Below are 10,958 nucleotides of genomic sequence, written 5' to 3' on the forward strand. Positions count from 1 at the left end.
TTATACTTTAGATAAAGGTTTATAGAGCAAATTAGTTTCTCATTAAACAATTAATACACATATTGTTTTGTGACATTGGTTGCCAAACCCATGACCTGTTAACATTCTCCCCTTCTCGACCTTGGGTTCCCCATTACCAGCTTTCTTATCCCTTCCTGCCTTCTCATCCTTGTCCCTGGGTGGGTATGCCCGTTTAGTCTCGTTTTGTTTTATGGGCCTGTCTAATCTTTGGCTGAAGTGTGAACCTCAGGAGCGACTTCAATACTGAGTTAAAAAGGTGTCTGGGGGCCATACTCTTGGGGTTTCTCCAGTCTCTGCCAGACCAGTAAGTCTGGGCTTCATGAGTTAGAATTTTTTTCTGCATTTTTTTACACCTCTGTCCAGGACCCTCTATTGTGATCCCTGTCAGAGCAGTTGGTGGTGGTAGCCAGGCAGCATCTAGTTGTGCTGGACTCAGTCTGGTGGAGGCTGTGGTATCTGTGGTCCATTCGTCCTTTGGACTAATCTTTCCCTCGTGTCTTTGGTTTTCTTCATTCTCCCTTGCTCCAGATGGGGTGCGGCCAGTACTCAACAAATATCTTTTGAATAAATAAGTGAACTTTTGCACTCTTCTTATGCCCCAACTAGGTTTTTCTTTCCAATCAAGCTGTATCTAACATTACTGGTCTCTTCTTCAGTTAAAAATAAAGTTCAGAAGATATAAAATATAAAAACTACCTTTTAAAAGCTGTTCTGTAATGCTCCAGTTTACTACTCCATCAATGACAGCGGTCACATTCATAGTTCCTATCCTCAACATCTTTCTACTACCACTATTAGTATTGCTAGAGAACAAATATGACTTTGATTACTTCTGTAGAGTCCATCCATACAGGTTACACTCAAATTCATGCACAGAATATTTCTTGTTTACAAATGCTTTGCCAAGTACTATAAGAAGAGTTGGACAACTCTACGTATCATACCTTATACTTATCCCTAACCTATTCTAGAGCCCTGGTGGTGAAGTGGTTAAGAGTTCAGGCTCCTAACCAAAAGGCTGGCAGTTCGAATCCACCAGCTGCTCCTTAGAAACCCTTTGGGGCAGTTCTTCTCCATCCTATAGGGTTGCTATGAGTTGGAATTGACTCAATGGCAATGGGTTATCCTATTCTATATCTACCCTACAATCTTTCGAGAGAATCTAGATCTCAAGAGTATTGAGGAGTTCATATTCTTTGACCAGTTATTCCCCTTCTAGGAATTTATCTAAGGAAATAATCAGAAACTCTGACAAAGATTTATGTACAAAGACATTCATCACAGCACTTATATAATGACTATGTGCCAGATGCAGTTCAAAGTGATTTACAGAAATAAACTCATTTAATTCATAACAACTGTGGGAGGTACATATTATTATTATCCCTATTTTACTGCTGAGAGAGTAAAAGGCAGAGCAAAAATTTCAACCCAGGCAGTCTGGTTCCAACCAGATTTTCAACCTCCTTGCTAAACTGGCTTTAAAAACAAAGAAATAGCTAATTAGATAACAGAAAATATTAAGACATTTAAAATGCTGCTTTAGAAGAATATTTAATGGCATGGGGACACACACATGGTATATTAAGTTTAAAAAAGCAAACTACGTGTATGTATACCACCAGCTGCCGTTGAGTTGATTCTGGCTCATAGCGACTCCATGTGTGTCAGAGTAGAACTGTGCTCCACAGTTTTCAATGGTTGATTTTTTGGGAGTAGATCATCAGACCTTTCTTCCGAGGTACCTCTGGGTAGACCTGAACCTCCAACATTCTGGTTAAACAGCCAAGTGTGTTAACTGTTGTACCATCCAGGGACTCCATTATTTTATTTAATATGCTACTAAGATCAATTCTATCTCAAAATTAATGTTAAAGCCTTTAATTTTATTATCCATTAACATAGCTATGTATTTATGAATGTCTAAACACAAACATACAAAAGAATATTAAGATTAACTTTAAAAACGGCAAAAAATTCACGGGTATATTCAATGCTAGTGGATTTAGTCATAAAAAACCAAAGCTTATAAATTCCTTGCTGCAAATTATTACATGGATGAAATACAAAACAAGTAGGACTTGCTTTTAGTAAAATGACCAAGTTATTATATGCTCACACAACAGAGGTTTTTTTTTTTATCACCAAAATATTCTGTAAACTCTGTACTGGTAAACACTTGATCTTGACAAAAACTCTTTTTTTTTTGAAGTTATTTCCTAAAAATTACTGTTATTTATTGCTATGGTTTTAAAACATTCAAAATAACTATACCTTGTGTTTAAAAAAATCAAGACCGTGTTCATATCTTGTCTATGACAATTCTTGACTTTGTCTTTCCCTTATCATGCCCTAAATTTGAAACAGCATGAGTCTTTACGGTCTATATTATACAGCTCAGGTAAAGGGAGAAGATCTACAATGAGTAGGAATGGGAATCACCCTGGTATAGAAGCCCTGTGTTCCACAAGAGCCAATATCTCCGTAGTAACTCCACAGGCATAGCTTCCAGAATCTCCACAAGTGACAGCTATGGCTGCTTATCAGGTATTTATAGTTTTTTTTGTCCAGATGCAATTTACCAATCAGAATATTAAACCATAAACATGAGTCAGCATCGACTTGATGGCAAAGGGTTTGGTTTTATTTTTTTGGTTTATGGGGAATAAGACTGTCTTATTGTGTGACCACTAGAGCATATGGTTGATGTGTGGTATGATGCAACACATATACATATATATTTACTATCTTCCTCCTTCTAGGTTACTTCTCTTACTCAACCTATGTCAGAAAGTGACAGGTCATTCTAGAAAAGAATTCAGCTACTCCTTTTCTATTTATGTTCTCTAAATGGGTTTCATATAGTTCTTTCCTCCCCACTCTATACATTACCAGCCAACAATACACTTTAAGTATATTTACCCTATAGATAAGGGAGACAAAAATAGCTAGAGGCACAAAAGAAAATTTTAAATATTTAAAAATTACTTGCTAAATTAGTTAGCAGAGCCCTGGTGGCACTGTGGTTAAGAGCTCGGCTGCTAACCAAAAGGTCAGCAGTTCAAATTCACCAGCCGCTCCTTGGAAGCTCTATGGGGCAGTTCTACTCTGTCCTATAGGGTCACTGTGAGTTGGAATCGACTCAACGGCAATGGGTTTGTTTGGTTTTTTTTTGGAAATTAGTTAGCACACGTACAAACTACACTTACAACAGATAAGAGAAATAGGAAAATCCTAGAAGTACTCGGTATCATGAAGTTTTTCAATTCTCATGTAGAGGGTGAAAAAACAAACACACAAGTATGAGAGAAAATAATCCTCGAGAGGCAATGTGGTTCAAATGCTGGCTCCACCACTGAGACCCTGAGTAAATCATTACCTTCCTTGAATCTTAAGTTTCTACATCTTTAAAATGAAGATAATTATAGTTCCTAGTCTCAAGGGAAGGAGCCATGGTGGTGTAAAGGTTAAGCACTCTGCTGCTAACCTGTAGGTCTGCAGTTCAAACCCACCAGCTGCTTCACAGGAGAAAGATGTGACAGTCTGCTTCCGTAAAGATTTACAGCCTTGGAAACCCTATGGGGCAGTTCTACCCTGTCCTATAGAGTCGCTATAAGTCAGAATTGACTAGATGGCAATGATTTTGGGTTTTTAGGGGAAGTTCCAAGGGTTGAGTTGAAGAGTAAATGAGATAATTAATGAAAGTGATTAGCATAGTGCCTGGCCCAGAACAAGCTACCTGGCTTACTGTTGTTCTTGCTGTTATTATTATAAACTACACTCAGACTTTCCACTACCAACTATTGCTTTAGATTCCCAAATAGGCATTCCCCAGCCTGTACTCTAACCTCGGCTCTGGACTTACATGTCGGCTTACTTATCATTTCAACCAGGGTCAAAGTATCAAATTTAGCACAGATTAAAATGACACTTCCTCCTATACTCCCAAAAAAGAATGCCTCTACCACCCCTTGTTAGTCCATGTTAGACACCTGGGAGTCTTCCTTCATTCCTTTCACCATTCCTTCCCCAATCCAATCCAAGTGTACTATTGACCTGATTGCTTAAATCCCTTCTGAATCTTTCTCCCCCTTGCCTTCCTGAATGATGACTACCTTACTCATGCCCTAACTACTTACTTCTTGCTTGGACTACTATCATAGCTTCTTTGGTCTCTGCTTCTTGCAGGCTGACCGGAATGCAATCCTTTCTCTTCACTGCTACCCAAGCAAACTTTCTATAATAAAAAACCAATCATGTCATTCCTAGATTAAAAATCAATCCTTCAGTGGCTCCCTGCTGCTTTTGGAAGAAAGTCCCAAAAGCAAGCACATATGGTTGCTGCATACTTCTCCAACTACAACTTTTGTCACTACTCCTCTAAACTGGTCATCTTAGTTGTTTTTTATACCCTTACCATTAAAAAAAAAAAAAAAAAAGCATGCACCCTTCAATAAATGTATATATATTTTAATTATGCAGATGTACAAATGTGCATAGTAAAATATATTTACCAAATAGAAGTCTTTACAGAGTGAGATAAACAAATGAACTTACTGTGAGTTCTCATATTTTCTTTGAGCACCCAGTGACTGTACTGTGCATGTGCACCTGTGCACGTGCACAGGCACGCACGCACGCACGCACCCACACACACACACCTTTGCCCATAGCTTAAGGCTCACTGCATTACCTGCAGTTCCCTGAATGCAGTGCTCTGGTATCATCATGCTGTTATATGTACTATGATTCTCTCTGCTTAGAACAGTCATCCATTCATCTGGCCATTGTTCTCCTTCCTCCTCCCTTCCAGTCCCTCTTCCCCCAACCCCTGCACCCAACTCTACCTGGTTACCTCCTCCAAATACGGCAATACTCATCTCAAGTGTCACCAATACTAAAAGTTTTCCCTGGTCCTCAGGACCAAACCAAAAACCAAACTTGTTGCCATCGAGTCAATTCTGACCTTTTGGTTAGAAGCCGTAGCACTTAACCACTATGCCACCAGGGTTTCTAATAGGACAGGGGCCCCATATTATAAAATATTGTTATTGTAAGTTGCCATCAAGTTGGCTCCAAACCCCATGGACAACAAAACGAAACATCGCCTGGTCGTGTGCCATCTTCATGATCATTGGTATGCTCGAATCTATTGTGTGGTCATTGTGTATTTTGAGTGGCATCCAACCTACGGGATTATCTTCCAGTACTATATCAGGTAATATTCTGTTGTGATCCGTAGGGTTTTCATTGCCTAATTTTTAGAATTGGATCACTAGGCCCTTCTTCCCAGTCTGTGTTTGTTTGGAAGTTCTGCTGAAACCTGTCCACCATGACTGACTCTACCAATGTTTGAAATACCAGTGGCATAGCTTCCAGAATCATAGCAACAGGCAAGCCACCACAGCACAACTAACTGACAGATGGGTGGTACATTATAATATATAATATACAATATATAATATATATTATGCCTGTCTCTACCACTAGCCAGACACAGTCATCCTTGAAGGCAGCAATTGTGGTTTTATCTCTATCCAACCCATCTCACCTCCTGTCTCTCTCTAGCATAATGCAGAGCACATAGTAATAAACACTTGTCAAATAAAGAAAAAGGGTATTCTATAGGAATAGTTTTCAAACTTTTTAAAAAAAGAGTGGAACTCTTTTTTTCCAAACAAATCTTCAATTGAATCCTAATATCTGAAACTGTCAAAAAAAAAAAAAAAAAAAGGGAGGTGGAGCTCCTTTGTAATAAGCTGAGGAAGGAGGTAGCCTTCCACTAGCATCATTGGAGACCCAGTTGTCTATTTAATTAGATTAAACTTTGTAAAATTATCTAGGCCCATAATTCTGCTAAAACTGTACCCTGATGCCATTTTCTTATTCTAATAAGAGCTGGGACCTTGCTCATCATTGTGTCCCCAACACTCAGCACTGTGTCTAGGTGCTCAATAGATACTTTCGAATGAACAAAAAAAGTCTAAGGTTTCTGAGAACAGTAACCCATCCCTAAAGCACTCTTAAACCATTTCTTGAAATTCTGGGGATTTGCCATGAACAAATCTGATTCAAGAGAAATGGAGTGATGTGAAGACAGACGTTGGTAATGGTGATCCACAAACAGCAGCAGCAGTGAGGACATTACCTATTGTATTAAAGGATACCCGTAAAGACAGTAAAAAGAATGATCTTCAGGAGCTTGTCACTTGGGAGAAGGAGCATTTGGCCTTTTGAAGAAAGTCAGCCAAGTAAGATTGCCCTGGATATGGCATAAGCTATGCATTATTCAGTTGGCCTTTATGACAAAGATGCAAAGCTCAACAAGCAAGTTGACCTTTCACCACTGTTGCTCTCTCCTTTCCAAATCAGGCCGTTATCACCTAGCTAACCTTCTGGAAGAGCCTTTTAAGTGGCCTCATCATATCCAGATTTTGATCACTCCAATCTACCCTATAAAACGCTTTGAAACCCTGAGCGATTCCCTACTACCTATGTAAAATCTACCTTCCTTAGATGTGACCTTCACAGTGCTCTACAATCTGGCTCCAACCTACCATTCTAGCCTTCTCCACCACCGTTCCACTGCTTAGACAGCCTGAGCTTCAACAAAAAGCATTTAATCACCCCTCCAAGGCATGCCCTCCACTGCATCTTTGCTATCCCACCACGTTTTTCCTGGATGCCCTCCTATGTACCTGTCTGCTGGAATTCTACCCATCTTTCAAGGCCTGGCCCCACAGACACCTTCTCCTTGAGGCTTTCTCTGATGCCCACAATTGAAATACAACCTTAAATAGCACCACTCTTCAGTTTACAGAACGCTGATAGATTTTATCTTTTTATCCTCCTACCAGCTCTCTTGGAATCTGGTGGAGCAGTGGTTAAGCTTTCCCTGCTAAAAAAGGTCAGTACTTCAAATCTACCAGCTGCTCCTTGGAAACCCTATGGGGCAGTTATACTCTGTCCCATGGTGTCGCTATGAGTCAGAATTGACTTGACAGCAATGGGTTTGGTTTTGGTTTGGTTTACCAGCTCTTAGGTATCTTTATGCCCCTTTTACAAACTCAGTCCAAATGCCTTGCCAAGATCATGCAGCCAATGATAGTGTAGGGGATTAAAATGCAGGTCTTCAGAGTCCAAATACCCTAGGCTTACACCATGCTATAGCTGCTACTTTTCAAAAGCCCTTCCTCCTCTGTGATCCCAGCGTGCAATACACTTTCAATAGCACATTAATCCCAGTTCCATTTTATGTCAATTTGTTTATGTTTGGGGAAGAGACTTTGTCTTGTTTATCCTAGCATCCCCCAAGGTACCTACCATGTACTTTATACATAGCAGGCAATCAGAAATTAGGCCGAATTTAATTCATTTAGGTTTTTTTATTTTCCTTCATGGCAAGTTCCAGAATTTCTGCTGAGGTCAGCATGCTAGAAGCAGAATAGGGTAGAAGTTGGGAGTGTGTACTCCTCCTCAGACAAGTTACTCAACACCTTTGTGCCCAAGTCTCCTTATTTGTAAAATGGGGTCAGTAATCATTATTTCTTCATAGGATTATTAAGAGGATTAGATAATGTACTTAAAAACCCAGGGCCTGGCACAAACCCTTGATATATATCAGCTATTATTATGTATTCCATTTTATGTCCCCCTATGTCATGTTTCCAGGGCCAAAATTTATAGGTCTTAAAAAATGATTACTCTAAATCAGGTGAAACTGAAATAACGTGGAGTATAAATTAAGAATGCAAGGAAGCATATTTAATAAATTATATAAAGATCTCCCTGAAATAGCTTTTTTAAAGTCCAGTATATAAAATCCCCAGTTATCTGGGGGAAATTAATTTACACTGAGTGACTCAATTTATCTTATGTGAAATAACCAGGTATTAATCAATATTAGGGGAGGAGTTCCTGGGTGGTAAAAATGGTTAAGTGCTCAGCTACTAACGAAAAGGTTGGTGGTTCAAATCCACCCAGAGGCGCCTTGAAAGTCCTGGCAATCTACTTTTGAAAGGTCACAGCCATTGAAATCCCTACTGAGCACAGTTCTACTCTGAAACCCATGGGGTCACCATGAGTTGGAATCGCCATCAGGAGTTGGAATCAACTCAATGGAAACTGTCTTTTTTAGTATTAGGGAGAGTATGTGAATGAATATGTATATTCATATATAATGTATATACATTCATATATAAAGAATATATATATATATCCTTTAATTTTGCAGTGACTAACATTTTTCCTAAGTACATGGTGCTAGTCAAAGGCTTAAGCAATTAGAGGTTTCTGACTCTTCTCCTGAAGGCAAAAGGCAAGCAGAGACTAAACTCATCTACCATCTGCTCCTCTATAGTGGTCTGCACAAAGCATACTATTCAATCTTTAAGGAATTTACAAATTACGCAGCCAAGTGAATAAATAAAAGGTGTTTAGTGACATTTATGAGTACACTGGAATAAACTCCCAGAGGAGCTGCTGTGTCTTTTTTTTTTTTTTTAATTTTATTGTGCTTTAGGTGAAAATTTACAGCGCAAATTTCTCATTCAAATATTTATACACAAATTGTTTTGTGCTGTGTCTAATCTTGACAATGCACCGAGGTGCCACGCCTGAGTAAGTTACACTGACTCCTAGTACAGACCTGTTAAGCGAACGCGAGGGGTGAGAGCCTTCATATGCAACAGGCCATTCCTTTTACAGGGTCTCGGCTGTAAACCGAGAGGGTCGGAGAAGGAATTTCTATTTCCCTCCAGATCTAAGCTCTATGATTCTGTAACCTCTTTTGGGGGCCACCACGCACAGCGAGGGCAGAAGTAGTGTCCATGAGCAACAGTAAAAGCCAAGCAAAGGGAAATCCTGGGCGCGGTTAAACTTGGAGCGATCAAACTAGTGTGGAGGAGTTAAGCCTGCAGCCAAGACAGTTACAACAAAAATGACTGGGAGGGACCGGCGTGGACAGGGACCTCGGAACTTAGCACTGAGTGTTCTGAAACTGCTCTTCTTATGGGCATGGCAATTGACCTGGGGAACACGCACACCCACAGACAAGGAGCCTGACCCTGGGTTAGCCGTGGCTTTCAGTTACCAGCTCAAAATAAACAACTTAATGCAAGTACGGTCGCAGTGAAGAAATGGATTCCCTCGATTCATGGCGCCCCCATGAATCCTGCCATCAGACACCCATCAGCCTTCTAAGCTCACTCCCGTCCGCGGAAGGCGGGGGGGTGGGGAACTGCAGGGGGAGCCACATGCTATTCGAATGCAGCCCGGGCCAGGCCCAGTTGAGCCCCAGTATTTCCTCACCCCCGGCGCCAAAGCCGCTCAACGCGGGGTTCCGAGGCGGGAGAATCAGGTTCTGTGCCCACCTTGGTGCTGGGGTCCGCGTCAGAGCAGCAACTGAAGGCAGCCTCGTCGGTGAGGCCACTGGACTCAGGCTGCGGGTCCGCCATGGCCGCACTCCTGTGTCGCACACCACGAGTCCCGGAAACCGCGCAGACACTGACACTCCACCCAACCCCTGCGGCTGCTTTTACAGGCTCCGGCACCGCGCCGCGGGGCGGGCGGCCGCTGACTTCTAGTCAATCGCTGAGCGGAGAGCAAGTTGGCTCTCTGCTAATTAGGTCCCAGTGAATCAGCGCCTCCGGCTACAGGGGCTCCACCCCCAGAGACTACAGGTCCCAGGGTGCCTTGCGCATAATGGAGGTGAGCCCTTAAAAAAAAAAAAAGAAAAAAGAAAAAACCCTTCAAAAATCCTGTCGGCTGGAAAGCGTGATTTCTCTCAGTTAGTTGATGACCTAATTTTGTTTCTGCTTACCTGTTAGACTTCAGTAACCACCCATACCTCCGAGTTGCAACTTGGTAGAAAATTTGCCAGGTTTAGGAATCGGACGGAAAGAGAACTGAGAGTTACTCTTTTTAAATTATAAGGACCCAAAGTCTTCGTTTTCTCAGTGAAAGCAGCACGAGATAATGAAAACAACTCCGGTTTAGTCAAAAACTTAGGTTCAAGTATTAGCTCTATAAGCTCGGGATAATTACTGACCCTTTCTAAGCTTTCTTACAGGATTTTGGTGAAGATTAAATGAGATTTAAGTCATGGTTTGACTATCTATGATTCAAATATCCATAACTTTCAGTATTTTTTTTTACATTAATTTTTCTAAGACACATATTTTAATTGTGTACCCTGGAAAGCATAGTCACCACTGTGTCTTCAATGATTGGCACATAGTAGATGTTCAGTAAATACTTCCTGTAGACGACAACAGGTTTTAGTTTAAGTGTAATTTAGGGAAGAACTTTATGTTAATAGATGAATGAGGAATGAGATTTGATAGAGAGTTTTTAAGTGAATAGGAGGATATATGTAAATTTGCAAGAAGATAGATGTAAGGATTTTTGGTTGCAAGGGTTTGGGCAAAATGGGAGCTTATTGGCTCCCCTAATCAAATTGAAGCAGGGCCGGATGCATCTGGCACTAGCCACCTGACCATCACCAAGATGTCGTCGTCTCTCATCTCAGCTTCTGTCCGCACTTCAGCTCAATTTTGTCAGACATGCTTGCTCCATGAATCTAGAAACTTGTCTGTCAGCAGTTCCAGCTTCTTAAGGGATATGGGGGGGGGGGGGACAGATAGAGATCTCTTTCCTGAATTACAATTTGCTAAAAATCTAAGGAGGAGCTATGATTGGCCTGTCCTATGATTGGCTTACTCCTGTGGTCTGGGCACTGTGATTGGCAGTCTGAATTGAGCACCGCTTGGTTGTAGTGATGGGGAGAAGCAGTTAAACCAAAAGAAAAGAGATGCTGTTCTTATAAAAAGAGAGGGTTGCTGGGCAAACTGAACCATAGCTGTTTACTGCAAAAAAGGTTGGCAGAATAAGAATTTTAACAAACTTTCTGCATACCTGGTACTAACTTACTGAGGAAT

General features: G+C 40.9%; 1 protein-coding gene across 1 annotated transcript in view; it reads right to left on the bottom strand.

Moving 5' to 3' along the window:
- Positions 1-9,521, bottom strand: part of GLO1 (glyoxalase I) — a 20,613-nt gene extending 11,092 nt beyond the window's left edge. Inside the window, exon 1 of the mRNA XM_023734157.1 lies at positions 9,393-9,521. Within this exon, the coding sequence (XP_023589925.1) occupies positions 9,393-9,476 (84 nt within the window). The 5' untranslated portion in view covers positions 9,477-9,521. The remainder of the gene's footprint in view (positions 1-9,392) is intronic.
- Between the last annotated feature and the right edge of the window lie 1,437 nt (positions 9,522-10,958).

The sequence above is a fragment of the Trichechus manatus genome, unplaced genomic scaffold (genome assembly GCF_000243295.1).
Source record: "Trichechus manatus latirostris isolate Lorelei unplaced genomic scaffold, TriManLat1.0 scaffold00065, whole genome shotgun sequence".
Lineage (NCBI taxonomy): Eukaryota > Metazoa > Chordata > Mammalia > Sirenia > Trichechidae > Trichechus > Trichechus manatus.